Raw genomic sequence first — 27,301 nt, 5'->3', positions numbered from 1 at the left:
TTTAAATGCTTCAGTCTGATGATCTCAACCGTGAATGGCACTCTTCACCGCAGAAATTTGTATCACGACAACCGACTTTTGGTTCTGGTTAGACAGAAAGGCACGGGTTTTTCCACTACACAGATACATAAATTAACCGTAGTTTTGTTATATACGGCAGAACAGTTAGTGACAATTAACTATCGTCCGCAACATTTGTTGTTGACTATACTTTGGACATGTCAGGCACTGGACAGATCAATCAACTTCGGCCGTACTATCACCGGCCAGAACTGACATTCCAAGATGGAGTGCCTGATTTGGCAGCAATAGGATCAGGAAACACGACTGGGTATGGTGGAGCGCAAGGTGCATCCGGCACATTTTTAGGTGTCGATACTTCACGTGCCGACTCGCTGTTAGCTGATCTCGATTATGCTGACTATCTGGAATTGCCAAATACATCTGAGCTGTTACGGGGGTTCACGAATGCTGTGTTGTTGAGATATTCGTCAACTTTGATCGCTCAGCCATTTGAAGTCTCAAAAATGGTGTTGCAGTGTGGATTTTACGACCGTCCACGATTACAGCTATTACCTTCAACAACAACCGCAAGTGCGAAGAAGAAAAGTACCAGCTCAAAACCTGTTAGAAAGGGAAAATTAGATGATATCGACACATTCGAGGCCGACGATGAAGAAGACGAAGATATTGATTACTTTACAACAATGAGTCAGCAGTCTATTAAAAACCCACAGAAGACTCGTCGGGCCGGTAGTGCTTCATCTTCATCCGAAGAATCAGCTTCGAGTAAACGGATTGGACGAACAAAGAGACAAAGCATTCCGCGTGTGCAACGCAAGTCTACTGAGCTCCGTCCCGATTCCTATCAAATCGAGATTCATAGGCCGTATATATCAGGTGCAATGGGTGCATTATGGAGAAAAGACGGTCCGTGGGGAATTTGGAGAGGAAGCAATGTCACATTTCTGCAAAACGTTTTATTCACTACCTTTGAATCCTGGCTTTCGGCTTTTTTTTCTGCAATTTTGAGTATTCCAGATTCGCAAATAGTAGATATTGCAGAAAGCAGTCATCCTGTTCTTTCACTTGTTACCTCCATCACAGTGACAACTGCTGTCACTGTTGCACTGGCCCCTCTTGACATTGTTCGAACCAAGCTTATCCTCACTCCGTCCGACGCCCAGCCAAGATCTGTTGTGTCCTCTTTACAGTGTCTCCCGGCTATGACTTGTCCTACAAATCTTCTTCTTCCTACCGCCCTTCTGGCTGCAGTCCCAAAATTTGTTTCTAGGGGAGGCCCTTACATTATTCGAACAAAATTCCAGGTTGAGCCGTACAATTCACCACGCCTATATGGTATGCTCTCTTTAGCTGCATCTACAATTGAACTATTTGTCAGATTACCACTTGAAACTGTCCTAAGACGTGGACAGTTGGCTTATGTTGGCGTCAGCAAAGCCCTCGTGCCAGTCGGTCAGTACGATGGATTTTTTGGTACGCTTTGGAATATCATCTCTAGCGAAGACAACGGAAGTTACGGCATGGAAGGTCTATGGCGTGGCTGGCGAGTTGGAATGATGGGCATTATTGGAACCTGGGGCTTTGCGCGGATAAGGTCACGTACATTAGCTTATAGTGGACGAGAGGAGCGCTTTTAAAGGATAAAATAATATCTGGTTGCATATTTTGATGGTGTCAGGTGTGTATAATATGTAAATGTAAAGCATTTTGTAATTATCTTTCTTTTGTATAAACTCTGCTTAAAAATATGTTTAATACAGTGGTATTATGTAAATCTACAGTTTAGGGTTTTGTGGGGAAAAAGTTTGTATGTGAAAACTCAATTGCTGTTTTCGGCATTTGTGGGTATCGCGTCTATTGCCCTCAATTGAACGTTTGAAATTGAACGTTTTCAAATTTTATCACAATTGAATAGAAAGATACGCGTTGAAATTGATTATTAGTATCTATTGAACTAGTTTGAGCCAATTGGCGTTCATGGGTGTTGTATTCTTATGACAGTAGGAGGAAGGGCAAATCAAAGATCTACACCAGAAATCACATTCTGTTCACTATATTCTCAAAATGGCAATTACAGACTCCTTTTCCGACCGAGATGCAGACTTTGATAGCCCATTTTTAAAGTACAAACGTCAGCGGCAGCATCCGAACAGACTGCGAATCACAATCGTTATAGTAACGCTGATCGTTCTCGGGCTTGGGTTTTTACTCTTTACCACTACGCCTTCCAAAATAAAGAAACATGACGAACAGAAACTGCAGCAACGCGTGCGGCTGGAGCCATTGCAAAGGCGCAGAAAAAAAATGCATTGTGACCCGGATCCTCCAAGGCAAAACGCGACTTTAGTCATGCTTGTACGGTACGGCATTTTGATGACAATACAGTGTGAAAAATTACTCGACTAACTTGGTTATAGAAATTTTGAAATAGACGACGCATTAAGTAGCATGCGCCAAATTGAAGACAGATTTAACAAAAGATTTCGTTATCCATGGACCTTTTTGAATGACGAGGAATTTACCGAAGAGGTGTGTGCACAGTTTGATATAAATGAGTTTTGGGCTAATCTGATTCAGTTTATGCAATTGACTACTGGCATGGCTTCAGGTGACACTCAATATGGTATAAATTACGCTTGTTTCAATTGTCGAATTTTTCTAATTTGTCACAGGTTTAGTACCTAAAGAGGAATGGTCCTGGCCAGATCATATTGATCGTCAACGAGCACGGACAAATATGCGAAAGATGGAAGAAAACGAGGTTGTTTATGGTGGTTCATTGACTTATCGGTATGTGTTATACGCTTACTTAGTTGACATATCATTGACAGTTTGAAAGGCACATGTGCAGATACAATTCTGGATTTTTCTTTAACCACCCGTTACTACGGCAGTATGATTGGTATTGGCGCGTCGAGCCTAGCATTGAGTTTTATTGTGACATGAATTAGTAAGCTGTTTGAGTTAATGCTCAGAACTACATGCTTATCTGTTTAGTGATCCATTCAAATTTATGAAGGATAACAACAAGGCATATTCATTTGTGATTGCGATGCCAGAATACCCGACCACAATTCCATCGCTGTGGGATTCCGTTCAACGGTTTGCGCAAAAGTATCCAAAATATATCGCCAAAGACAATTCTGTTGACTTTCTGGTCGATGGTGAGAAGGGTATTACTGGACAGTACAATTTTTGTCATTTTTGGAGTAATTTTGAGATTGGAGATTTGAACTTTTGGCGAAGTGAAGCATATCAAAAGTATTTTGAGTGGCTAGATGAGGAAGGCGGCTTCTATTACGAAAGATGGGTATGCAAAAGCTTTCAGTCTGTGCAGAGTTTGTCTAACAGTTTAGGGCGATGCTCCTGTGCACTCAATCGCGGCAGCACTGTTACTGCCAAAAGATAGGTTGCATCATTTTGCAGATATCGGTTATAAACATAGTCCATGGTATGTATTCTTCTGGCAATTCCGTTGGCTAGCTTATTTTTTGCGTAAAGGTTACGATGTCCTACGGATGACGAATCTTACTTCTCCGGTCGTTGTCTCTGTAACCGGCACGAATCGTTTGACGAGCATGTATATAGTTGTCTGCCCCGATGGTTTCAGATTGCAGGTTTGTGATTTCTGTTATTGATGTTGTCAGTGTCCTGATTAGTATTTAGGTCGCAGTCTTGGGTCCCAGCCATACAGACAGTCGTATTGAGCGGATAACGTAAGATTATAATGGTTTCTTTTTTGAACATATAAAAGTTGGTTGTGACAACATGCTTGGTAGTGAAATTTTGTTAATGTACATAATTGAAGTTTTGTTTTTTTAATTTTGATCTATTGCAATAATCTCAGCCTCTGTCCTTCTCGTCTGTAACGTAGAAGTACTCCCGTTCCTTCTTGTCGTCGGCAATTGCAGCTTGCTCCGGCATTGACTCTTGCTCGGTAGCAATGTCGTCCCATGTTAATGGTGGATCATCTAGTCCGACCCGGTTCAGCGGCCTTACTCCAACCGTATCTACATCCTGCACGTGATCCACAAATGACAACTGTCGCTGTAAATCTGCAAGCATTTGCTGTTCTTCAGCGTCTGTTTTCGGGAATTGAAGACCGGACCGGCGTAATAGATCTCGCAGTGATGTTGGGTTAATGTCAGGATGTAGTTCTCCTACAGACACATGTGGTAGCAGTGATTCTATTGTCCACGTCGGCGTTGACAACAACTTCTCAATTTCTTCTAACCTTTCTAGGCTGCCATCTTCTTGCTTCTTGTTGGAAGATTCGTCGGTCAATTTTCTGTGTGAATTGGATAGTGACCGACTAGGGTGCGATTTCCGTCTAGCGGCCAATCCTGTAAGTCTACAAGCTACTCGGCAGCATCTTAGTCTTGACTTCATAATGTTGTCTCCTTTATAGAATGCTGGTAAGGATTTGTTTCCTTGAAGCAAGACCGGTTGCGATGAAGTAATTGGCGGTAAGTTCCGAGAGGGTAACTATGTATAAACCTTAAATCTCCACGTCTTCGTGAACGCGATCAATTAATTGTCAACAAATTTTTGATACGCGAAAACATGCGCGTATTCACTATGTCAGACGCGTAAATTCTTTTTATTAATGAATGGCAAAATACTTAGGTCTTTTTGTAATTAATCATGCCTCTATCACAAGGTTACGTATCAGACTCGGAAGAAAGTGGAAGCTTTAGTCTATCGGAGAATACGTCAAAATCTGATGCAGTCGACGCCAATGATTTCAATCCGGAGTATATAACAATTAGCCAGGTTTGTATTGGTTTGTTTTAAACAATTTCAAACTTACTGTGGTCATAGAAAGCAGGGCGGAGTGATGTTGTTGGCTCTAAAGTCTTAATGGTTCAGCCGAGTGAATATCCACCAACTGCTTCGACTCAGCCAACACAATTCAGTGCCAATATTCATAATGCCCTTGATGAATTTGAGAGTCAAATTTGGGTGAATCACGCAAAAATTGGTATAGATGACAATGTATCTGAATGTGAGACTGTGGTTTCCGTTGGTCGCCATGAGAGTGTATGTCTTTTGTATACAACTACTGTAGAATTTTACTGACTGTTTATAGGATGCCAATAACTTTCCAGAAAATATTATTATGGGAGACAAGTCACCGGCAGATGTGCGGTCTAGTACAGATCGTTTGTTTTCGTCTCCTCTGTCTAGTCCTCCGTCTACAGATTCAGGAATGCTCTCGCCACTCAGACTTCAAGACATATTTGATCACGCAAAGGCAGCTGAGCCACCACCTATACTAGATATCACAAAACAGTCTCCGATGGTGTACCCCGTCAATGCTGACGCTCAACCTATAATAGTGCACAATGAAGTGGATCCTCATATTCACAACTATCACATTCACAATAATCAAACAGATCTGAAAACACCGCAAACACAGCATTTTTTTAGGAAGCGAACTATGGCACAACTTCAACCATATCACTATGAACGGCAGATATACGAGATGCAATTAAAGCGAAGAGGTATCAAGCCTCTACGTGTCTCTGTTGAGAAAACTATCGCTGTCAATAGTAATTCAGACGACTCTCAGTTCATACCACATGAAAGCTCTACGTCTAGTCAAACTGATACTAGTGTGCTTGAGAGCAGTCAAGTATCTAGGACCACAGATTCGTTGTCAGTGATCAGTACTCGGCAACCTTCAAGCAACATCAACAACTTAAGCCGGCAACGAACAAACAGCAGTGTCTATAATTTTCCTAGCTCGTCACTGCCTTCAGCACGAAAGTTTACAAGTACATATTCTCGACGACATACACACAGTAGTCAGGTTTCTCAACGAAGCCGCAGATCTAGACAGTCTTCAGATGGTGTTCCAGCTAGAAGGGCAAGTCAGTCAACTGAAGCTGTCTTCAGACGATTTGATATTGTCACGTCCGATGATGACGAAAATGATGATGATGATGATGATGATGGCGATAGATTGATTAATATTAGGTCTAGGGAAACTGATTCATCGGACTCCGACAGCTCAGAGAGTGGTTTTGAGTTGGAGTTAGAACGGCTAAAAAGACGGGTCAAAGGAGTTCTACCGCCGTCGTTCTTAACACTTGAGCATGCGCGATCAGACAAGGAGAAAGTGGTGAGCAATCGACGCCCAAATTTGCTTACCCAGTTGGATGAATTACGAAAGGGGTTTGCAAGAAAGAAGATTGGACCTGTCCGAAGCAACGAGATTGGCAGTTTTAATATCATCGGTGATTCGGATCCTGATGACAACATCCGCAATATGCGGGCATCTAGTGTTGCGTCAGCCTCTCGACTGCGATCGTCTTCAATACCAAGTTCGAGTGTGAGCATTGATTCTGACAGCGGATCTGATATGGAAGTCACGGACCACATTGACCGGATGGCAGGTAGGACAAGCCGGCCTCCTAGAAGCACACAGTCATCGGTTGGGGAGCTAAATGGACGAAAGCGTAATAAGAATGCACAGACGACTTTAAGACGGACGTTTGTGGACAATGGAGAACGGCGAAGGTCGTTCAAGCATCGACACAAAGAGACATCGAAGCACAAACCAAGGCGAAAGCGACAAGGTACTATAGGCATTATAGATGCATACGTCACGCGCAAATCGCTGCGAAAGCAAGATCCACTGTTTTTACGTGTTGCCGTCAAAGAGGCGGCCAAACGTCGCGGTTATGGACGCGATTCGCCGACACGCAAGTTCTTCCAGTTTGATGACGACGATGAAGATGAGAGTGATTCAGTTGCCGATGTATTGCAGCAATGGAGAGAAGGCACACATGAAGCATTCGAGACCGCGTCAGTTACGTTCACACAGAGGTCGTCCAAAGATGGAAAAACTAGCAAATCATATGATGAACATAGTGAAGCCGCAGTTCGACAGCTCAATCGACGGCTACCACTCGGTATCATGGCTATAGTTCCGCCACCGAAAGGAGTGATGCAAGTCATGGGACCGCCTCCTGTGCCTCGACGCAATCCGTTTCTGGAGTACGAGGAAGTCGAATCTGGAGAGTACGTAAAACGACACGTCAGGCATCTGAAAAAGAAGAATATCGACGTTGTGTGTGAAAATGCGACTCGTCTGGGGACGCCGAAACAAAAGACTCTGTTCTCTTCGCCTGCTTTGAGTGAATCGTCGTCACGGCAAAGACCATCGTTCCGAAAGCCTCCAGATCCAAGACATGTTGTTCGAAGAGATTCGAACCCAGCATTCAGCGCTATTGTTGGTGATGAGTTCGGTATAGGCAGCACCACAGCCCCGGTTCAGACCGGCAATGGTTCCTCCGCGTTACAGCATCAATTTTCTAGTACTCAAATTGGAAACAGCAATCCACAGGTGATTGACGAGTTTTGTTTTCCGGTACTGAATTTCTCAGTTACGTTTGACGTCGTCCGTTTGCTTTCAGAAACGAGATTTCGAATCTCCTCGTTTATTGGTCGCGGTGCTTTGGAAAGCGCACTTCATACGCCATCGGCAGTGGAAGAGCAGCCGATTATAAGCATGTCGACTTATACATTTGCTGAACGGGAACAGGTGTTTTTCTGGCAAGGCGTAACGTCTCAGGTTTTAGAAGAGTTACAGCTTGGATACGATATTGTTCTCGATTGGGCTCTAAACGAACAGCACAACGCTGACGCCGCTAGCGAGGCTTCGAGAGACCAGGCATACGAATTTTGCATATTTCTGGTCAACTATATCCGAAGCACACTGACGTGTGAGAGTTACGACAAAATCATATTGTTTGCGTCAACTCTCAAGCGGTTAGCAGTGAGAGTCATGGATTTATTTACACAGTTCCACAATCGCACTACTAAGTTTTCGCGGATTTCATTTTATATGCTTGCGTTTCAATTATTGTACACGTACGAGATTTACGCCATGCTTGCAGGTAATTTTGAAGATTACTCTCATTTAGCACTAGATCGAGAGTTTACTAGCATTGGACAGTTGCTGCTGCAAGTACTACTCAAGTCTGGTATCGATGATTTGTACCAGTTTTTGAAGACATATTGCAACCGTCTTGGTCTTCAGATTACAAAAGACGCGTATTTTGTTGAAATCTGGATCATGACTATGCATACGTTCGACTTTGCTAGTCGTCTACCTTCCTCAAACATTGATAGTTTTTGGAAAACACTGTACGACACACTGGATGGCAAATCGCTAGCCGAATCCGTCAACATTACAAAGTACGAGCGAGCATGGTACGCCACGTTTGCTATGTGTCCGTTGTACCAGTTCGATGGCGAGGGTGTATACGACGTCAACAAAAGCAGTTCATATTGGCCAGGAGTGGAATCAATGATGGCGACGCTGCTTAACGTGTCTGAAGCTACAACGAGTAGTCGCGAGTTCGTGTCGTATTGTCGCGCATGTTTTGCGAGATGCCTTACTCTTAGTGTCAGTTGGAACTGGTCTGGAACAAAATCAATGGTCATGATCATGCACCGGTTTTTTGCCAAGCGAAAATTCGAAAATTTGGAGCCGGGACCGAACGTTGGGTTCCCGAATTTTCTTCAAGATATGAACTACACCTTAGAATTATCGACCTCAGACACCATTTTCCATATCTTTCTAAAATATCTGGCCAAGTCAATCAAAGACGCAAACGAGCAGCCGAGCCTCAAACGGACACTCCCTGGTTTGATTGGACTTGTGACGCCGCTCAATGGTCGACTGTATCCTCGAACTGCAGAGTTGAAGATGACAGATTTGGAGGCGCTTGAGAATAATTACGGTTTGCTGCTGACCTTGTACTGGGCTGCTCCGGCCGGACTTAGACCTACTGTTGGGCAGCTTCGTGATGTGATTGTAATCAGGCAGTCTCACTCGCAGGCACGATTGTTAAGCGTCAAGACGTGGTATTATCTCACTCGACTGCAACTTCGTGAGCATAGTGACATATTTGAGAGCGGCCAGTGGTATCAAGACTTATTGAAGGACATTCTAGACGATCTGACCGAGCTGGTTAAGACGCCAGCAGTTGGGCTGTCATTAGAAGAACAACGGGTGCGGCGCGCGAATCTCAGGGGTTGCGAGTCCCTGTTGCGTGAAACTCTAAAATTTCTCCGCGTTTTGGTCTGTTCGCCAAACCTTATTCAATCTCAAGACCAAACTATTCAGCTTTTCCGGCGAGGTGAGTCTACGTTGAGTAGTTTTACTGTGACCAAATTTTGATAAAATATAGCTCGGATCTGGGAGATACTAAACGTAGGAGCAAATTTGCCTGAGACGGTGGTGCTCGAGTCTTTGCAATTGGTTCAAGATTTCATTATTCTTTCTCATCGAACAGTTAAGAACTCAACTACGCTGGCTCCTCAAGTGGTGCAAACCGATTCTTTAGATACTCAGAATAGCAGTTACGGAGATGACAGTGCTCTTGTAGAGGTAGTGATGGCTGATAATCGAAAAGCTGCGAGGGAAGCGTATTTAGAGTTTGCAAAGGTATGGCGAATTATACTCTTGTGAGTGGTATTGCTAAAACTTTATAGCTTATGATGGATACCGTGTTTAAATCTTTGTATCATTTGCTTTCAAATCTGATTGGCGCCGCAGAGAGTCGCAGTGAGCCGTCGAAGGCAGTGACAAGGAAGGCAATTAGCACACTGGCCATGCAGGCTGAAGTATTAGTTTTGGCTGATTACAAGGTAAGCTCGATGGCAAAGATAGTGTTTGCGGATGCTAATTTACAGGACTGGAACTACTTTATTGAAGGACGTGGGGCGTGGAAATGGTTTGCTGACACCGAGAGACGAGCAATTTATGAGCCGTACTGGCTCGAGCAGATCGCACTTAGGCAAGAGGAAAAAGAGATGTAAATTACGTGAGATTTTACGATACGATAGTACTGCATATTAGCATCAGACGTGATCTGATTGTTTTGTATATATTTTAATGAAGCATCATTTAGCAGTGTACATGTAAATAGACTCGAACCCTATCGTCAGGGTTATCCAGGGTTAGACGCGTCAACTCAATGTTAAACACGCGAGCTCATCAACAAGACACAGTTGGTGCGACATTTGCCGCGATGGGCTGTGATTTAGTTGAGTAAAAAGTACGGGAAAAATTATGTCTGAGAGAGAATTTGAGGATTTAAAGGCGAAGCTGCGCATTGTAGAGCGCAAGCTCAGTGAACATGGAGAAAAGCTGCTTGACTTTGAACGGTTGAAGCAGGAGCGGGACAAACTTGAGCGGATCATTGAACGATTAGAAGGGAAAATTAAGCCTATGTTTGATGCTCAGCAAGAGTTGCTGGCACGAGTACGGGAGCTAGAGGCACAGAAACTGGAGGTTGAGATGAAGTTGCAGGAACAGGGTGAGCTGTTTGAGTCAATCACGTTGGATAGGGAGGTTGCAGAGGCGCAGGAGGAGAATTTGAAGGAGGAATTAGGGACCGTTAAAGCGCAGCTAGAGGAGGCGTTGCTGGAGATCGAAATTTTGCGGGAGGAAGGTACGAAGGATGGTGTTGTTTCTGATCCCGATGGGGTTTTATTGTCGCAGCTGCAGGAACAAAATGGCAAGTTGAAGGTTGCATTGATTCGACTACGTGACCAGACAGCAGCTACTGAGGTCGAACTGCGGAACGACAGGCAGCAGTTACAACGCGACGCTGAGTCATACACGCAACTTCAGGTCAAGTACGACGCCATGATGAAACGGCTTCGGCAGATTGAAGAAGTAGCAGACAACTTACGTGCGCAGCTTGATATTGCGCTTGGAGCTGATAAGATGATTGACGATCTGACGGTCAAGAACCTGGCACTGAGTGAACAGATTGAGGAGTTGCGGGCTGAGCTCGAGGATTTGGAGATGTTGAAGGAACTTAATGATGAGATCGAAGCGAATCATTTGGAAACTCAGAAACAGAATCAAGAGGAGATTGGTATGCGTGAAAAGCTTGTATTGGGAGCAAAGGTTAATCTGAATAGAATATCGCGACATTCAGATTCAAGAGCAGGCTATGAAAATTTTTAAACTGGAAGAGGCTAGTTCAGAGTATGAGTATGCTATAGGACGATATCACGAACTTGCGTCATTGTTGCAAAGGTCGGTACATCATCATTACGCTCGAGATTTGGGCTAACGTATTAGCGAGTTGGATGGCATGCGAGAAGATAAGCTCTCTGAGGCTACGGAGTCGATCACGGGTGATCGTCAAACTCGGGAAATGTTTGAATTGAATCGCAAATTGCGAGCGTCGTCAATGAAGACGCAGGTAACAACCATTGACTTGGAGCTTCGGAAGCTGGATGCACAGGAAGCTTTAGAGCATCTGGTTATAATCAGGGCTTGGCTTCCAAATTCGCTTGCCGTGATGCGCGAGTCAATCAAGACTTTACTAGTATTTCGCAGAATCGCCTTTAAAAGCCAGCTGATATGTTCTATTTTACAAGATAAGCAGCAAAGTTTTACAGACTCGTATGCATCAATTGGCCCAATTACAGAAATATGCGAACAAATGGCCAACGTATCCGGTGCATGCCAGTTTATGACAACGGTAATGTATGTAAGCTCGGTTGCTGAGTTTGAAAGTTTTGCTACGGTTTTGAGCGAGATTGAGCCGGTTGAGAACATACTGGATGGAATCATAGGGAGTCTTCGAGCCGATAGCTTCAATGCAATGGCCAGTGGTGCTGGAGTATTAGATGCGATTGAGATCTTGAAATCTTTGCAGCAATCGAGGGTGCAGATGCAACAAGGAGAAGTGAAGGTTCAGCTAGCCAAGGGAGTGTTGAATCTGGTGAAGATTGATATTGACAACTCGATCAGCGTCAGCCACGCGTTGGTTACGATGTGCACGGCAGAAGGTGTGTACGGCGATGCCGAACAGTTTCAACAGGAGATGGATGGATTTGTGTCACAGATGAAATCAGGTAGAATTGTTTTAAGCAAATTGTCAACTGAACTGGATGTCTGGGAGCAAAAATGTTTAGCGCCGAGCACCGAGTTGCGAGATCGACTGGAAGTCATTGGAAAGGAATCACGAATGATTGTGACGTACATGCGCAATGTTTATTTCCGGACTGTTCGGGTGCTGGATAAAGATGTTGAAAGATTTACGCCGGTCAGCTATAGCGATGTGGTGAAGATTATGACGGATGAGGTTGGCGAGTTTTATAATGCTAAGGCGACTTCGATGGTACAGTCGATGATTGATCACGCAAGGCAAGTGCGGTCAGTCCTTGTGGGGTCCCAAGGAAGTATAGAGTACGCTAGGACAGAAAAGCCGTGGTTAGCCAAGATGGATGAGTTGAGAGAGCAAGATGAGATTGACAAGGAGACGAGGCTGAAAGTTGTGCAGTTGAATGAGGATCTTTTGCAGTTGGCTAAACAATTACGAGCCAAGGATGAAGCACTGGAGGAATCACATATCAAGATTGAGTTTTTAAATTCACGCTTACAAAAGAATCAAGGGCGGATGGAACGACTACGTGTTGTGGAGAGTGAAGTTTCAGAGAGAGCGAAACATGAGGATGAGTTGATGGGTACAGTCAAGACCTTGCGTGACGAGATGAAAGTGCTTGAAGAGCAATCGAATGAATTGAGAAGCATTGTTACAGAGAATGAAGCAGCTGCGAACCGATTAAAGGATCTAGAAGGTCAGATGAAACTTGTCAGTTCCAGAGATGTAGATGCATTGAACAAGCAGGTATGTTTTTAACTTGATGATTAAAGAATAAGCTAACTAAATTCAGGTAGTGGCACTGCAGTCTACTGTTCGGTATCTTCAACAGCAATATTTACGGTCCAGTATTGAAGAGTCTTTAATGGAAGAAACATTAGGGTTTTTAAAAAGTGGAGGTAGGAGAACAGCTGAAGAGAAGAGCAGTAACTATGAGACGGGTATATTTGATTCACTAGTGAGATTTACTCTCTCATCCGACGTCATTCGAATTCAACGTGAGTCAGTTCTCGGATGGCGTCCTAAGAGATTGACACCGCGAATCATCGCCGCCTCACAACGTGCCGAGTACAATCAGTTACGTGTTGGATGCAGTGGTTGAGTCGACATGAGTCGAGGCGTGTGTTCTGTTTTTGCGGGGTAAGATGACGTCAGGTGTGCGGCTGCAAACAGGCGTACGTCTTATGTACTGTACTGCACGAGACCATAGAAAGTTGGTGAAAGCTAATGAGCTATGGTTGCAAATGACTAGATGTTTATGCTTTATTAAATTGGAGTAGCATTTATTCAAATAAAACACAGATAAAATAAATAAATGCAGTTTATTGACTAAAATAAACTAGGAAAATGAATTAAAAATAAAACAAAACTTGTAATTGACTTAGAAGAAATGAAAACCAGGTAAACAAAGTTCACTTTGAGTTGAATTTCCTACACAAACTTTTGAATATTTAAATAGTCAGTCAACTCCCAATCACTTTGAATGGACAAAATATCTTAAGTTGACTCGTTGATAGACTCGATTTATTTGATGCTTTTCTTACGGGTAAATCATTAAGTCAGCAATCCGCTTGAATTAAAAAGAATCTTTTGTTTACATTCCAATTTGTTTACATTTGGTTGGGAAAAGTGTGTTTCGCTTTACGATTCACGGCTATCAAACACATTGATCGCACATAATTACACCCAAAATCGCTTACAAGCACATCAAGCACATTCACAGTACCAAAGGCATCCATCAAGTTTGTTCAGCTCGTTCGAATGACCGACGTCAGGTTCAGCTTAATAAATGAGCCGCACACGCGCTCTTGTCAATCACCGACGGCACCCCGCTCAATCCGAGATAAAGAGACTCAAAAACGAAGTCGGTCCTCTAGTTTATTGTCTCCTCAAAGCGGTTTGAGTGAATGCGACAAATCTAGAAAGTCGGCTACGTCTTCAGGCACATCGTCACCAAAACAGCGTACTCGAAAGCGGTCAAGAATTGAAGAAATGGTTATGTCTGCGCCGTCATATGTTAAGGCATTCGATGAGGCTTTGCCATTTGAACCAGGCGAATATCTCGGAATATTTGCTTTTTTGCCAGAGTCATCAGTCTCATTCAGAGTGTCTGCTTACTCATTGCTACATCAGTCATCTGGGCCTAAGATTTTTGCATTTTATGGACAGGGCAACGATCGCCATATATACGCTCTAAGGTATTTTTACATATTCACCGTAAATATTGAGATGTGCTAACAGATAGCGAACTTGCTGGGTATCTCCGAGAAGAATTCGATGCTTCAGTATACGCTGTGAGTGGCACACAAGCCGAAGACGAAAATCCATATGATTTTCCAATAATATTTGATCCTAAATCAAATCTGATCCGATACTGTCGCGCGTCTGACCCAAACGCAGGCGGGAAACACGCAATGAGTGTCATTATTATTGTCGATAGTTTTGGTAAAAGACGGACTTTTCTGCCTGTTGGATATGGAGGATATCTGCGTCGACCTGTTCCGATTGAGAATCTTGACTGGGTTTTAAAAGATGCTCTTGAATACATGAGGTATGAACAGCAACAAAGAATGACATCATGATTGCTTATTATGTGAGTTATTTAATTTGTACCATAAATTCCAAAACGCCTATTTATCATTCTTGATGTGATTTTAAAAAATGTGCCTTCTCTTTATGATCAAATATGTTCACACCAGATAGAACTGCTTCAGCCAATACTTTCTCAAATTGTCCATCTTCTGATTTAGACCTTAAGTCTTCTAATTCTGTTCTGAACTCTAGAGCCAAAGTCTGCCAGTAATACTGTTCAAGTTCTTTTGTATCTGAAGTATTTAATTTGGGCAGAATATTTACTGCTGATCTTGATTTTGGCTATACTTGATTAGTTTACGTAATCAAAGGGACTTGAAGGGGGACAGACTTTGACAATGTGGTTCTTTGCAATCGATTCTTCCTCCGGTGATTCTTCATTCTGATCATTAGTCGAATCAATTTACGTGATATTTATACATACCATGTCTTCGTCCAATTCTTCCTCCTCTTCCTCTTCCTCTGCATCTTCTTCATTATTCATTTCAACATCTGCACTGTCAGATGAACTTGAACTTGAAGAATCATCAGAAATGTCTAGATTCCACATCAATTGCTACTTCAAGTCCACAGCAAGAAATACTCACCAGCTGTTCGTGATTTCCTCACTCTTTTCCGTCTGTGTTTCTTTGTAGTGACGTCGTCTTTCGGTGCCATTATGTAAATCTGTACAAAGAAGAAATAAATCTCCGGTTCAAACTTTTGTGCCACCCTTCAAACCTTAACCTTAATTTTCCGAGAACTACTTTTTTTTTTGTGCTACCAAGACTCATCGTACAATTTGAAAGATGCGGACGCGCTTTAGCTGAAAGAAAGAAACTGTTTATATTGTTATTTTGACTATATATTATATACTACTTAATTTTTAATGGATTTGGCTACGATTGGCGCTGCCGTGTATGTATTTTGTGAAAGATCAAAGACATCATGAATTAATATAATAGGGCTGGTGCGGTCGGCAGTCGGGTCGTATTTCATCCAAGTAAGTTTACTATATTGTATGGGCCCATAAAGACTGACAATACAGTGGACACAATCAGAACGCTTCAACAAACGTCGTTGGCAACAGGATACAGACTGCCATTTGCACAGTATTGGCGAGGACTACCTGCCGCAGTCGGGTTTACGACACCAGCTTTCACAATATACCTAGTGGCATACCGACAAGCAAAAAAAGAGCTCGAACCATATTGTGGGGCAGACACCGCATTGAACTATGTTGCCAGCGGTGCGATTTCAGAGGTATATAGATCAAAGTGACATGACTGGACTAAGTTCATACGTGTTTAGGCAATTAGCAGCGTATTGTGGACTCCAATGGAAGTCATAAAAGGCAACATGCAGATTCAAGCAGACGCAAAAGCAATGGGCACATTGGCCATGATGCGACACATGTACAAGATCCAAGGAATGAAAGGATTCTATCGTGGGTATTGGATGGTACGTGCCTTGCTTGTATTGTATTGTTGCTAATAGACAGGGCTTAGCTGTGTTTACACCACATTCCGTCGTCTGGTGGTACTCTTACGTACGTCATCTACATCTACGCACACGGCATGTCCTAACATAATCAGGAAGAAATCAAAAACTACTTCAAAGTAGCATCTGGAATTGACCCTAAAGGTTCACAAGAACTATCTACGTCACAATACGCAATTGCGTCTGCACTCTCAGGCACAGCGGCAGGGACTGTGTCCAACTTCTTGGATGTAATCAAGACCAGACAGCAACTGGCCATTGCAGAAGAAGTCAGTAGACTTCGGCCGGACGACCAGATGGGACTCTGGACTGTCGCCAGGAACCTGGTCAAAGAAGTCGGTGTTGTGCGTGCAATGCTTAAAGGCCTTCACGTCCGATTGATGTACTCGCTTCCTTCTGGCATCTTGTCCATGGTCATTGTCGAGAAACTGCGACCTGATTAGAATGCGATTGTAAAATAAAATATATATGCAAAATGAGCCGCACGTATCGTGTGTAATGTCCTCGAAAATTCTGTCGGAACGGATTTAAACCAATTTTTTACTCAACGCAGCCGGTATGAGGTTGCAGATCCCTTATTGTAAGCGACTATAACAGACAATTGTCTATATATAGTATGGATTTTGGCACAGCGGCGGTTGCAGTGTACGTACGCAGTGTTGAGTGAGGACTTTGACATGCTAATGGCGTAGTACCGCTGCGGTTGGAAGCGCCGTCGTATTTCATCCACGTGAGTCCACGAGTGTTATCGTACGAGCAAAACTAACAATCAGTCGACACGATTCTGACACTGCGGCAAGCGTCGATAAAAGGAGGCTACATCCTTCCGTTCCGTCAGTACTGGCGCGGTGTGACCGTGTCGGCCGTGATGAGCACTCCGGCATTCATGTTGTATCTTGTATCGTACCGGCAGGCCAAGAAGGATCTCGGGTCGTATTTTGGCACAGATTCGGCTTTCACGTACATTTTCGCTGGTATAGTTGCCGAGGTCACCTCAAGTGTATTTTTCACGCCGATGGAAGTCATCAAGGGCCGCATGCAGTTGAGGGATGGGTCTGGAATTGCGTCGACTTCGAAACTGGTGAAAAAAATGTACGAGACTGAAGGCCTTAGAAGTTTTTTCCGAGGATATTTTATGGTACAATTTTTTCTTTTTTAAAAAAAAAAGAACATTGCTGATACATAAAGAACCTTGTGATTTACACGCCGAACACAGTCTTCTACTGGTACGTCTACGAACACTTGAAGAAATACATAAGACGGCAAAACGCAGCTACAGATAGCACGAAAGAGCTCTCGACAACACAGTACGCCGTCGCGTCCTCGCTCGCGACTGCAGGCTCGGAGACGGTGTCGAACTTCTTTGACGTCGTCAAGACTCGGCAACAGCTTGCGCTCTCGGACGAAGTCAAACTCATTAGACCGGACGACAGAAACAGCTTGCTGACAGTTGCGAAGAATCTCATCAAGGAAGCAGGACTTTTAAGAGCGTTGTTTAGGGGCCTCCATATCAGACTGATGTACGCCTTACCGGTGGGCGCGTTGACAATGACTATCGTCGAATCCATCAAAACTGAAGATGATGATTGCGACGACTATGATTTATAATTACTGTAATATATACAATATATACATCGACCTTTATAGCATCACAGTTTAAGCTGCCGCATGGCCTGCTCTAAATCCTCACTTTTCACCGTAATCTGCAAACTTTTCCACGCACTCACGTTTCCAGGCGATAGGAACACGCTTGTCAGCGAATCCGCAAAAGTGCCCATCGCCGCAAACCTGTCGCTCAGCTCCGTCGCTTCAACGTTTACGTCCAGCACGGCCGTCTCGAGCGCGATCTTGCTGTCCAGATACTTCCACACCTTGTAGTCAGACGGGTGCAGCACCGCGGCCTGCATCCACGGCCCTATCGACGGCTTCGAGGCGGCAAACCCCTGCATACCTGAAACCAGAAGCTCAAGAGACCGGTCGGCCGTGAAGTTGGACCGTAACTCGATGTCAATATCGTTAATCTCGGACTCGATCGCATCAATGACCTCCTCGTTGCCGTCAATCAACCCAATCAGACCAAGCAGCATGACTGATTTCAAATGCTGCGGATGCTTCTCAATGTTCTCAAAGAGCTCGTCCTGCGCCTTCTCACAACGCTCACCGCCTTGCACATACAGCGCCTGCGCAAGCATGGTCGCGATTTCCGGATCCTGTCCAGACTCTTCGTTCGCACGCTTCAACAACTCCAGCGCGTCGGCATATTTCGCCGTGAAATAATACGCTAGCCCGGCAGTAATGCACGCAGACAAGTGCGCCGTCGCCAGCCGCGGCTCGTCGTCTGCCAAATCAATCACGGTCATCGACTCATCCAACGCTTGTATGAAATTGTTTTGCCCTAAATACAGTCTAGCGAGCTGTGCCTTGACGACCACAAACCCGCGTAGATGATCGAACGACTCAATGTCCTCGTACGCTTGCTCAAGATGTTCGGACGCCTTGACCAGCTGCTGGACTCCGTACTCGTAATTGCCTTGTCGCTCCAAAATTATGCCCTCAATCTGCAACGCCGGCGTAAAGTCAGGCTCGAGCTGTAACGTCTTCTCAAGCGCAAACAACATCATTTCAATATGCGAATGTCCCAGCATTGGCGCAGCGCCAGACAAAACGCTAAGCGCGGTGGTCGAATACAGCAGCATTGCCACTTTCTACCACAATCAGCATTTCATCACACGCACGCACAGCACAAATCAAAACTTACATTCCCGCCTCCGCAAATTGAAAAAGAGTGCTCAAACAACTCTCGCGCCTCTTCATCCTCCCCGACAGCAGCAGCAACCAAACCTTGCCCAATCCACGACAACACAAAGTCAGGATCAGTCGACTGCGCGCGACTAAATGCCAGATTCGCGAGCTCAAGATCGCCTTGAACGAGGTACAACACGCCGAGGTTGCACCATGTTTCGCACTGCCGGTGGTCGACAATCAGTGACCGGATGAACGCGTGCTGAGAGATAAGTGGCGCGAAGTCCGACGTCGCGATACCGTACGCATTCCAGTACTGAGCGTTTCGAGGCTCGACCACAATCGCCTTTCTGAAGCATTTCATCGCGGCAGTACGGTAGTTGATATTTTTGCCAAAGTCAAAATATGCCCGTTGTTCAGCACATGCAAGGTTAAACCAGCTGACTCCGTGAGTCTTTGAGTCTCCGAACGCGCAAACCAGCGCATTCTTGTACGCCAAGATGTGGTAATGCACCGCCATGGCGTGATTATCGTCATCACCAATTAGAGTAGCATCCAACGCGTCAATCTCTGCCGTCTCGGACACGTGCTTGGAGTTAATCTCGACCGAGAAAATGGCAGCTATCAGCTGGGCCGGGAACTTGGGCAAGAACGACTTGACTTTCAAGAACAGCTGACACACGTCGCCAACATTTTTCCACAAATTGAACGAGTTCGGATGCACATTTGCTAGCCTGAGCAGCGTGTCAAGCGCCTCGGTCGCATCTTCCGCTGCCTGACCGTAATAATTGTTGTGAACTTTATCCCTGGCGGAGGCGACTAACGTCTCGCTCAAATGGTCTAATACAACGATTTCCTCCGGTAGGTCCTTCAACACTATCCGAAACGTTTTCTTTGCATCCTCGAAACTCAGAGTCTGCCGCTGAACCATGCCGAGCAAAAACAAAGGGTACCAGTTCTTTGGATCAAGCGTGCATGCTCGCACAAACGCTTTCGACGCGGCAACGTATCTTCCAGACTCGGCATAGGCTTCTCCCAAACCGGTCCATGAGTTTGTGTCCTGGTCATTAATCCGTAGCGCGGTCTGGAACGATTGAATCGCCTTGACCAAGTCATGCGATTGCTAAAACTTGTTAGTAATTTCAAAGTAGATTAGAACATGTTCTCACCAAATAAGAAACCCCCAACACTCGATATGGCCATGCGGTCTCTCGGCCAGGCACATTCCGTTTGCGTTCTGTATCTGCAAACCGGGATGCAATCACCTCAACCAGATCCCAGTCCTGGTCCTTGGCAAACGTCTCTGCCAGCTGTCGCGCAGCCTCACCCTCCGTCGCATCAAGCTCAAACGCTTTATGGAAACATTTCCCAGCCCGTTCTTGATCGTGCTCAATTTGAGCATAGTAAAATCCTAGACTGGTGTAAGATGCGGCAAAGTTGGGGCTGCATCGTAAACTGGTCAGGAACGCCGCGTATGCACCTGAACGGTCACTTCTAGCAGATACTAACGGAGTGAGTAATAGACATCGCTAACAACTAGGTACTTACCATCTTCATCCCATAAGCTCTTGCCATACCGCCACCATATCTTCGCTCTCAAACTGGCCGACGTCGGATCGTCTTTAGCCACCATAGTCAACGCCTTCTGCAATCCCTGTCGACCCTGCTCATGCCGACCAAGCAACACCTCGCACCAAGAGGCCTCTACTAGTGCCTGCAGGCTATCAGGATACGTTTCAAGGATCTTGACCAGCGCGGAATGAGCTTGCTCGACCTCGCCGCTTTCCTCGAAAATCAACGCCCGGCCAATTTGCGCGTCAGAATTTTTATGATCGTGCTTGAGGATGCCGTCGAAAATGTCTAATGCAGATTGGAAATGCCGCGGAGCTTGATAGTAAATGTATGCGGTCGCGAGAATCAGCATGATGCCGTCTCGGTGTCTATTGAGCGTTAGCGAATACATTAAAGCTTAAATATAAGAATTAGTACCGCATGAGATTGAGAGACGTATCTTTTGTGAATCTGTCAAGCAGTTTTATCCCTGCAAGAGACATCTCAACTGCATTTTCAAACTCGTTCAGGTGAAGATAGTACTGCGCCAAAATCCGGTTTGCCAGGATTGAGTCCGGTCGCATTTCGAAGCCTTCCTGCAGAGAAGTTAGTGTGCTTTGATATTTTCAGCTTGACAATATACCAGAAAACTCCCAAGAATTTCAGTCTCGTCCCATGAACCATGCAAAGTTGCTCTTTCCTCCTCGTCTTTGCCATCTTGTGCGATGATTTGCTGAAACGGTGAAATGTCTGACTTAAGAAACGCTTCCAAGACTTTAGCAAGACCGCTGTGAGGAAACATTTGAACATAATCCATTATTGTGTTTTTGTCTAAAGACGCTAAGCTACTACAGTCTTGCCACTCTAGCGCTATGATCCAAGCCTGCTCAACCGGGGATTTGACAACGACCATGCCGTTTGCAAGATCAAGCACTTTCGCACGGATTTCTGCTCTTGACGCCTTAGGAGCGGCCAGAAGTTTGTTGTAAAGAAACACGAGTAACAAACCTTCCACGTCGCGTCGCTGTTCTTCACTATGTGACCAGTTTAGTAGTAGCCGATAGTAAGTTTCCAACTAGCTTCGTTAGTTACTGCGTGAAATAGAAAAGTAGACTGCCAAACCTCAGATGAGCCGTAGACCTTAAGACGAATCTTTTGTTCAGTATCTTTCACGTTCGCACCAAGTTTGTTTCTCTGCTTGTTGACTGTGACTTGAATTGTATCTTTTTCTTCAGCGGAAATGCAATTTGTGAGTTGCTCAAGCACTTGGACAGGCGATGGGCCATGTCCATCAATGTAATCAAACAATGGTGCACCTGGCGCAACAAACTTGAGCATTTTTATCCTGTCTAAACGAGATCCGTGTCTGTTGACATATGTGTACAGCTTATTGATCGCGTTAATGCATCTTGTACTATCGTCTTGTTGCTTGTATATCATGCATAGTTGTATTGCTGTATCAATATACAGTGGGATCATTTTGGCAGCTTCGTAGGCATTGAGCAGACCCTGCCATGCAAATGGCGATTCATGATTGAGCTCAATTGCATGTAAATATGATTCCTGTGCATCTTTCAATTCGTGAAGTTGTATTTGACAGTATCCCAATAAGATCAAACTAGACCAGTCAGTTATTTGAACAGTATCAGCTAGTTACACGACTCACGCATTAAACGATTCAGAATCTTCTTGAAGCGCAGCAAGACAATATTGTTTAGCAGTACCATAGTTCTTTGAGTCAACAGCAGCTTTCGCGTCTTGTAAACTCTTTTTTAACGCAGATACTTTCTTTGGCTTCTTTACTACTTTTGACATTTTCTATACAGTATTTTGAATCATGGAACGTATAAACAAATCAATTTTCAGCAGCATAACGCGTTGATTCTTTGTCTTTGTGTACTGGAGCACGTCTCAACTAATTTCCACAATATTATACACTCTAATTCTTGCCACAAGATACACTTGACAGTCTGTTCAATTGACTATTTAGTAAAAATCCTTATCTGATCTAAGCAGTTGCCGCAATGAGCAATTAACCTTAATTATACAGTAATAAACCTCGAGCGGCTCTTGTCAGTGAGCACAACTCGAGTCAGAGTTCGATATCGACATTAATCAACCACAATCTACAATTTGCCGGGCCTCTTGTGTTATAGGAAATAGTAACGTTATATTTAATTGTAATACTTAATCGATATGTTACGGGCATTTGCACCGGTTCCCGTCGTGGAATTGGGCGCGAAAGAACGAATTCAAGCCATATTTGCTTCAAGTACGTTAATCGCACGCTTCATGGGTTAATTTTAACGAAACAGATGAGAAGTTATATGTCGGATTATTGTCTGGGACGCTTAAAGTGTATTCTGTTCCGGCAGCAATGGGAACAGCAGCATCACCGGTGTTGACACAAGCAAAGTTACTAAAGACAATTGACAAATTTACAAAGAAGTCAATTGAACAGTTGGCTGTGCTAGAAGGTCCGAAAGTATTGTCTGTGTTAAGTGATGGATATGTTTATTTATACGATCTCGACACATTTTCACTTCAAGAGCGGCTGCATCAAACAAAAGGAGCTTTCGTCATGGCCACATCATCTACGTTCGACTTCGTGATGCCGTTCCTCCCAATGTCATCAGATGGGAAATCGCTGGGCACACCTTCAGTAGCTGATATCCAGCGATCAACTTCACGGCTAGTGGTGTCTGCCAAACGGAAACTACATTGCTATGAGTGGCAGGGCACTGAACTAGTGGGATCTCAAGAAATTAGTGTGCCTGAACGGTCACGGTCATTGACGTTCGTCAAACCCGAGAAGTTGTTATGTGGATTAGTGACTGAATACTTTATGGTTGACGTTGCCGCATCGTCAGTGTCGCCGGTGTTTGCAGCAGGCAGACCGGTGGGTCCGCTGAACGGAACACTGGCAGGGGTCGCAACCACTTTTGGCGACTTTACGTCCGAGTCTTCTGCTTCAGCGCGAAGAGCCGGTTGTGCGCTTGCGACTGTACTCCCGAGTGATAACTCAGTATTACTCGTCAATGAGTTTTCTTCAGCGTTTCTGTCGGCAGAGACTGACACGTTTATGGACAACAAGTGGCCAATAAAATGGCATGACGTGCCGATGATGCTCGGGTACTCGTATCCTTACATACTCTGTGTTTCCATCAACTGCAAGAAACTCGAGGTCAGGAATCCGGTGACGTCCACCGTGCTTCAGTCAATTAATTTCCCAACTTTGGGACATTTGCATGACGGAAAGTACCCATTCGTTGCGTCATCACGGCAAATTTGGCAGCTGACTATGCGTCCGTTTGAAAAGCAGATCCAGATGTTGGTCGAACAGGATCAACTGGACGAAGCAATCAGTCTGGTTGGAATCCTGGATGACTCTCTTGTCGCAGACCGGGCAGAAATGCTACGAGATCTGAAGATGCGCAAGGCAGAGGAACTGTACAAGATGCGCAAGTTTCAACAGGCCATGGCCGTGTTTGCGGAAGTGTCTGCGCCACCGGAACGCGTGCTGTCGTTGTACCCGTCTGTCATCACTGGTGAGCATCCCCAAGAGGATATTGCGGCCGAGGACGTGCCAGCGACAAATGGAGTGACTGAAGAAAACGGAACAGTGGCGGAAAAGCCCATTTCCGAACACGACAAGCTTGAAGCCGATGGAGCGAGTGTAAGCGATGCAGGCGATGCACAGCAGCAACGAGATGTTGAGTTTTTTAACCGGTTTTTGCGGCCAAACGGGACCACCAAGACTACCACGAGCGGCGGTGCCATGGGCAAGCCCGTGATAGAATCTGGATCGTTGACAGAAACTTTGGCCAATTTCTTATCTTTCGGGAAAAGTACACGAACAACGACGACAGCCACACTGTCTGAGGCCGGAAGCGTGCTCGAATACGGTGGTTCAGAGCTGGATGACAAGGCGTTGAAGAAAGCGGTCAGGTGTCTGCTGATTTACCTGATTGACGCTCGACGCAAGATTTCGCGGCTGTCGTCTGTCGAATCCGGACTAATCAGCAAGCAAGATCTCGAACTCGTCAATGACGAGAAAATCCTGCCGAAGCTCTCTGGGAATGATCTCACACAGGAGGCCGCCGTGGTTGATACTGCGCTGCTGCGATGCTACATGCTGATCAATCCTCAACTCGTCGGGCCGCTGGTACGGTTACCGAACCATTGCGACAAGGGCGTCGTGCGAAATCAGTTATTGACGTACGGCAAGTGGAATGAGCTTGTTGATTTTTACTATGCCAAGAAACTGCACCGGGACGCGCTTGAATTATTAAAGGAGATGGGAGAGAGTCGGCAAGTGAGTGAGTTGAGAGGTCCAGAGCCGATAGTGCAGTATCTGCAGAAGTTAGGAGACGATGACATTGGTTTAATTTTTGAGTTTGGAGAAGGTCCAATCAAGATGAACGAACAGTACGGGATTGATGTATTTATGGCCAACACACCTGAAGCCGAATCACTGAGCCGACCGGCGGTGGTGAGGTTTTTAGGGCCGATATCGCGAAGTTTGACAATAAAGTACTTGGAGCACCTTGTGTTTGACCTCGGTGACCTGTCGCCAGATTTCCATAACGAGCTCGCGTTAGCATATCTCGAGGAAATCAAGACCAACATGCAGGCGTATGATGCCGAGCACGAGTTAGTCCAGGCAGAAATCAAGAGGTTTTTACGGTTATTACGGGAATCGAGGCAGTACAAGCCCGAGAAGATCTTGGGATTGATTCCACGGGAGTCAAGTTTGTTTTTGGAAGCGAGAGCAATTTTGTTTAGCAGGATTGGAGAGCATAAGCGGGCGTTGGAGATTTACGTGTTTAGCATGAAGGACTATGCAAAAGCGCAGGAATACTGTATGAAGGTTTACGACTCTGATGCGCCGAACGGGAAGTCGGTTTTCTACACCTTACTGGAGCTATATCTGCGGCCGCCGAGTATCAAAGTCGGAGGTGGAGGAGAATTTGTTGCAGGCCGAATGTCAGGGTCACGACGATCATCGAACTCGTCATCAATGTACAATTTCTCGACGTCTCCGGTGCTCAAGCAGGACACGAGCGAGTTAATGCCTCCACCGGCTACACGACCGCAAGCCATGAACTTGGAAGCCGCCCTCGAGTTACTCTCGAGCCATGGGTCTCGTGTGTCAGCAGTTGATGCGCTCGAGTTGCTACCTGCCAACATCAAAATGACCGCACTCGGTCCGTTTTTCGAGGCGCATTTACGAACGACCAACGCGACGGTTTCACGAGACCGATTGCTTGCCGGGTTGCTCAAGACTGAACTTGTGCAGACGCAGCAGACGTTGATTGGGTTGCGGAGTCAGAACGTCGTGATTACAGATACGCGGACGTGTCCCGTGTGTGTGAAGCGAATTGGAAGTAGTGTTATTTCGGTGTTTCCTAACCGGACGGTTGTTCATTATGGGTGTGCTAAACAGTATAGAGACATGCTGACTAAGAATAGTGAATAGAGTTTTAATTGAATTCGTTGATTTTGACCGAATATGACGTAAGTCGAGTAGAGTACTCGGTTATCGGCGGCACATTTGAATTAGCGTGGAGAAATTTTCAGCTGTCAGATTGATGACTATAAAATCACCTTGACGTATGTACAACGTAAACAAACGTACACACACACACATTGCAGAGAACACGCAATATATAAAATCACGCGCTGAAATATCTCGTGGCTGTGAGTGATGACTGTATACAATGGTAAATAACAATTTAAACGTGGAACGAGTGAGAAACGGGCGAGGGGAAAGAAAGGGCAAGAGGAAGAACTAAGTCCACGTGCGGCTGATTTGCTACGGCACACGCGGGGGAAGCGCAAAGCACGTGCTGGGCTGAAGAGTTCGTCATGTGCCGGACTTTTTTTTCTTGTACTATAAAGTAACGCCCCTGCCCTCCATGTTTTACTTATCGTTATATTCATATACTATATACGCAATATTGCCAAATATACACATACCAAATGTACTCAAACAGCTCCCCTTCACTCACTCCGATCAACGCACCTACTGCACCCAACTTCCTCGTTCTCTCAGCAGCGCTTGCTAATGAAGATCGTCAGTTTTTAGTCTTGTCTAGCGATGTGCGACAGGCAGTCATGTCCGGCGAGCAGATCGCAGCTCTGAAAGCCAGATCTAGATCTGAGTCTACTGCATCTACTACGTCCACCGCATCTGATGCCTCTATTTCAGCTGGCCGGCGATGGATGAGCAACAATGAAATCGCTGAAGATGACAGTGTGATGTTCTAGTCCACTCATTGTAATTAATGTATAATATTACGAAGCATGTTCAAAAATAAGGAGTCGGGCATTACGTACGGAATAAAAAAAAATTGGTTTTGGAATCGGAAATGGATAAAAAAGTGACTTTTGTTATTACAGGTGGTTTTTTCGTTATAGTTAAATGCATTTTTGTCACAATAATTTGGTAATGGTAAACCGTAGTTTGTTTTCAGTAAAATGTATGTTGTAAACACGCGATACGGCACCAGAATAGTATAGTGACTCTATATTGCATTATACAGAAAGGATGAAATTATTAGTGTTCAAACACCAGACGCCGTAGATTACAGAAATAAACAATATAAAATAATAGAATCATCATCGGTGAGTTCGAATCCATCGTGAATCAGTCATGAGTTTTAACCTTGGTCTACCCCGATTGTCGTATTCATACTCAATTTCAATCTCTTCTGGTTCTTCATAAATCATCACGTCTGAAACATTGTCATCCTCATCGGCATAATCATCGTTTTCATTTTCTTTACAATCATCGGCCGACTTACTCAAACTCACATAACCATCGTGATCAATTTGACTTTGAGCAGTTTGATCACTATTTCCATTTTGTTCACTTTGACCGATGTCATTGGTCCGGATAGTAGAGTCGATGGTCTGAGTACCAGTGCAGGCGTCATCTGTGACTTCACTTGATCCCGACTGCTCCATCACATCGATATGGCCTTGACTTG

General features: G+C 44.8%; 11 protein-coding genes across 11 annotated transcripts; 9 read left to right on the top strand and 2 right to left on the bottom strand.

Moving 5' to 3' along the window:
- Positions 1-61: 61 nt before the first annotated feature.
- V1512DRAFT_264648 (mitochondrial carrier domain-containing protein) lies at positions 62-1,763 on the top strand. The gene has a single exon (XM_066916731.1). It carries the CDS (start codon positions 219-221, stop codon positions 1,659-1,661), a length of 1,443 nt encoding a protein of 480 aa, XP_066770786.1. The 5' UTR covers positions 62-218; the 3' UTR covers positions 1,662-1,763.
- A 565-nt stretch (positions 1,764-2,328) lies between these two features.
- Positions 2,329-3,649, top strand: V1512DRAFT_271727 (nucleotide-diphospho-sugar transferase; the record flags this gene model as incomplete). The annotated part of the gene is made up of 8 exons (XM_066917658.1): positions 2,329-2,384; positions 2,442-2,553; positions 2,602-2,647; positions 2,697-2,814; positions 2,864-2,974; positions 3,022-3,334; positions 3,381-3,475; positions 3,526-3,649. The coding sequence occupies 8 exons, from the start codon at positions 2,329-2,331 to the stop codon at positions 3,647-3,649; spliced, it is 975 nt and encodes a 324-aa protein (XP_066770785.1).
- A 147-nt stretch (positions 3,650-3,796) lies between these two features.
- On the bottom strand, positions 3,797-4,769 carry V1512DRAFT_264644 (uncharacterized protein). Its single transcript, XM_066916730.1, has 2 exons — positions 4,647-4,769; positions 3,797-4,595 (listed from the first exon to the last, which is right to left on the bottom strand). The coding sequence occupies exon 2, from the start codon at positions 4,411-4,413 to the stop codon at positions 3,868-3,870; it is 546 nt and encodes a 181-aa protein (XP_066770784.1). The 5' UTR covers positions 4,414-4,595; positions 4,647-4,769; the 3' UTR covers positions 3,797-3,867.
- A 554-nt stretch (positions 4,770-5,323) lies between these two features.
- V1512DRAFT_209335 (Mus7/MMS22 family-domain-containing protein) lies at positions 5,324-9,858 on the top strand (the record flags this gene model as incomplete). Its single annotated transcript, XM_066913466.1, has 4 exons — positions 5,324-9,176; positions 9,228-9,484; positions 9,532-9,687; positions 9,733-9,858. 4 exons carry the CDS (start codon positions 5,324-5,326, stop codon positions 9,856-9,858), a joined length of 4,392 nt encoding a protein of 1,463 aa, XP_066770783.1.
- A 100-nt stretch (positions 9,859-9,958) lies between these two features.
- V1512DRAFT_264642 (dynein associated protein-domain-containing protein) lies at positions 9,959-13,261 on the top strand. The gene is made up of 4 exons (XM_066916729.1): positions 9,959-10,925; positions 10,972-11,089; positions 11,135-12,692; positions 12,739-13,261. Exons 1-4 carry the CDS (start codon positions 10,112-10,114, stop codon positions 13,045-13,047), a joined length of 2,799 nt encoding a protein of 932 aa, XP_066770782.1. The 5' UTR covers positions 9,959-10,111; the 3' UTR covers positions 13,048-13,261.
- A 114-nt stretch (positions 13,262-13,375) lies between these two features.
- V1512DRAFT_264641 (uncharacterized protein) lies at positions 13,376-14,585 on the top strand. Its single transcript, XM_066916728.1, has 2 exons — positions 13,376-14,143; positions 14,191-14,585. The coding sequence occupies exons 1-2, from the start codon at positions 13,707-13,709 to the stop codon at positions 14,525-14,527; spliced, it is 774 nt and encodes a 257-aa protein (XP_066770781.1). The 5' UTR covers positions 13,376-13,706; the 3' UTR covers positions 14,528-14,585.
- A 714-nt stretch (positions 14,586-15,299) lies between these two features.
- On the top strand, positions 15,300-16,501 carry V1512DRAFT_264635 (mitochondrial carrier domain-containing protein; the record flags this gene model as incomplete). Its single annotated transcript, XM_066916727.1, has 6 exons — positions 15,300-15,434; positions 15,482-15,519; positions 15,565-15,779; positions 15,828-15,977; positions 16,018-16,065; positions 16,112-16,501. Coding segments are annotated over exons 1-6 (824 nt in total), but the record flags the coding sequence as incomplete, so codon positions are not given.
- A 48-nt stretch (positions 16,502-16,549) lies between these two features.
- Positions 16,550-17,670, top strand: V1512DRAFT_264631 (mitochondrial carrier domain-containing protein). Its single transcript, XM_066916726.1, has 4 exons — positions 16,550-16,661; positions 16,709-16,746; positions 16,790-17,154; positions 17,205-17,670. Exons 1-4 carry the CDS (start codon positions 16,633-16,635, stop codon positions 17,622-17,624), a joined length of 852 nt encoding a protein of 283 aa, XP_066770779.1. The 5' UTR covers positions 16,550-16,632; the 3' UTR covers positions 17,625-17,670.
- Positions 17,604-22,339, bottom strand: V1512DRAFT_264626 (uncharacterized protein). The gene is made up of 8 exons (XM_066916725.1): positions 21,976-22,339; positions 21,432-21,927; positions 20,953-21,384; positions 20,748-20,905; positions 20,307-20,698; positions 19,928-20,262; positions 18,775-19,881; positions 17,604-18,721 (listed from the first exon to the last, which is right to left on the bottom strand). Exons 1-8 carry the CDS (start codon positions 22,122-22,124, stop codon positions 17,666-17,668), a joined length of 4,125 nt encoding a protein of 1,374 aa, XP_066770778.1. The 5' UTR covers positions 22,125-22,339; the 3' UTR covers positions 17,604-17,665.
- On the top strand, positions 22,315-26,243 carry V1512DRAFT_291950 (uncharacterized protein). The gene is made up of 2 exons (XM_066918276.1): positions 22,315-22,581; positions 22,625-26,243. The coding sequence occupies exons 1-2, from the start codon at positions 22,506-22,508 to the stop codon at positions 25,786-25,788; spliced, it is 3,240 nt and encodes a 1,079-aa protein (XP_066770777.1). The 5' UTR covers positions 22,315-22,505; the 3' UTR covers positions 25,789-26,243.
- Positions 26,244-26,753, top strand: V1512DRAFT_264623 (uncharacterized protein). Its single transcript, XM_066916724.1, has one exon. It carries the CDS (start codon positions 26,292-26,294, stop codon positions 26,577-26,579), a length of 288 nt encoding a protein of 95 aa, XP_066770776.1. The 5' UTR covers positions 26,244-26,291; the 3' UTR covers positions 26,580-26,753.
- The last annotated feature ends 548 nt before the right edge of the window (positions 26,754-27,301 follow it).

This window comes from Lipomyces arxii (assembly GCF_038497795.1).
Source record: "Lipomyces arxii strain Phaff 12-163 unplaced genomic scaffold V1512scaffold_11, whole genome shotgun sequence".
Taxonomy (NCBI): Eukaryota; Fungi; Ascomycota; class Lipomycetes; order Lipomycetales; family Lipomycetaceae; genus Lipomyces; species Lipomyces arxii.
The sequence above is the reverse complement of the archived record's forward strand: the minus strand, read 5'-3'. Positions and strand labels throughout refer to the sequence as shown.

What these genes read in the sequence shown, in the direction of transcription:
- V1512DRAFT_264623 (XM_066916724.1), top strand. Translation starts at nt 26,292, where the DNA reads ATGTACTCAAACAGCTCCCCTTCACTCACTCCGATCAACGCACCTACT.
- V1512DRAFT_264631 (XM_066916726.1), top strand. Translation starts at nt 16,633, where the DNA reads ATGGATTTTGGCACAGCGGCGGTTGCAGT. An exon ending in CGCCGTCGTATTTCATCCAC is followed by an intron (nt 16,747 to 16,789) that starts GTGAGTCCACGA and finishes ACTAACAATCAG; the next exon opens with TCGACACGATTCTGACACTG. An exon ending in TTTTCCGAGGATATTTTATG is followed by an intron (nt 17,155 to 17,204) that starts GTACAATTTTTT and finishes TGATACATAAAG; the next exon opens with AACCTTGTGATTTACACGCC.
- V1512DRAFT_264641 (XM_066916728.1), top strand. Translation starts at nt 13,707, where the DNA reads ATGACCGACGTCAGGTTCAGCTTAATAAATGAGCCGCACACGCGCTCT. An exon ending in CGCCATATATACGCTCTAAG is followed by an intron (nt 14,144 to 14,190) that starts GTATTTTTACAT and finishes GCTAACAGATAG; the next exon opens with CGAACTTGCTGGGTATCTCC.
- V1512DRAFT_264626 (XM_066916725.1), bottom strand. Translation starts at nt 22,124, where the DNA reads ATGTCAAAAGTAGTAAAGAAGCCAAAGAAAGTATCTGCGTTAAAAAAG. An exon ending in AGGTCTACGGCTCATCTGAG is followed by an intron (nt 21,385 to 21,431) that starts GTTTGGCAGTCT and finishes TAACGAAGCTAG; the next exon opens with TTGGAAACTTACTATCGGCT. An exon ending in AAATTCTTGGGAGTTTTCTG is followed by an intron (nt 20,906 to 20,952) that starts GTATATTGTCAA and finishes ACTTCTCTGCAG; the next exon opens with GAAGGCTTCGAAATGCGACC.
- V1512DRAFT_264648 (XM_066916731.1), top strand. Translation starts at nt 219, where the DNA reads ATGTCAGGCACTGGACAGATCAATCAACTTCGGCCGTACTATCACCGG.
- V1512DRAFT_264642 (XM_066916729.1), top strand. Translation starts at nt 10,112, where the DNA reads ATGTCTGAGAGAGAATTTGAGGATTTAAAGGCGAAGCTGCGCATTGTA. An exon ending in ACAGAATCAAGAGGAGATTG is followed by an intron (nt 10,926 to 10,971) that starts GTATGCGTGAAA and finishes TAATCTGAATAG; the next exon opens with AATATCGCGACATTCAGATT. An exon ending in CTTGCGTCATTGTTGCAAAG is followed by an intron (nt 11,090 to 11,134) that starts GTCGGTACATCA and finishes CTAACGTATTAG; the next exon opens with CGAGTTGGATGGCATGCGAG.
- V1512DRAFT_291950 (XM_066918276.1), top strand. Translation starts at nt 22,506, where the DNA reads ATGTTACGGGCATTTGCACCGGTTCCCGTCGTGGAATTGGGCGCGAAA. An exon ending in TCAAGCCATATTTGCTTCAA is followed by an intron (nt 22,582 to 22,624) that starts GTACGTTAATCG and finishes TTAACGAAACAG; the next exon opens with ATGAGAAGTTATATGTCGGA.
- V1512DRAFT_264644 (XM_066916730.1), bottom strand. Translation starts at nt 4,413, where the DNA reads ATGAAGTCAAGACTAAGATGCTGCCGAGTAGCTTGTAGACTTACAGGA.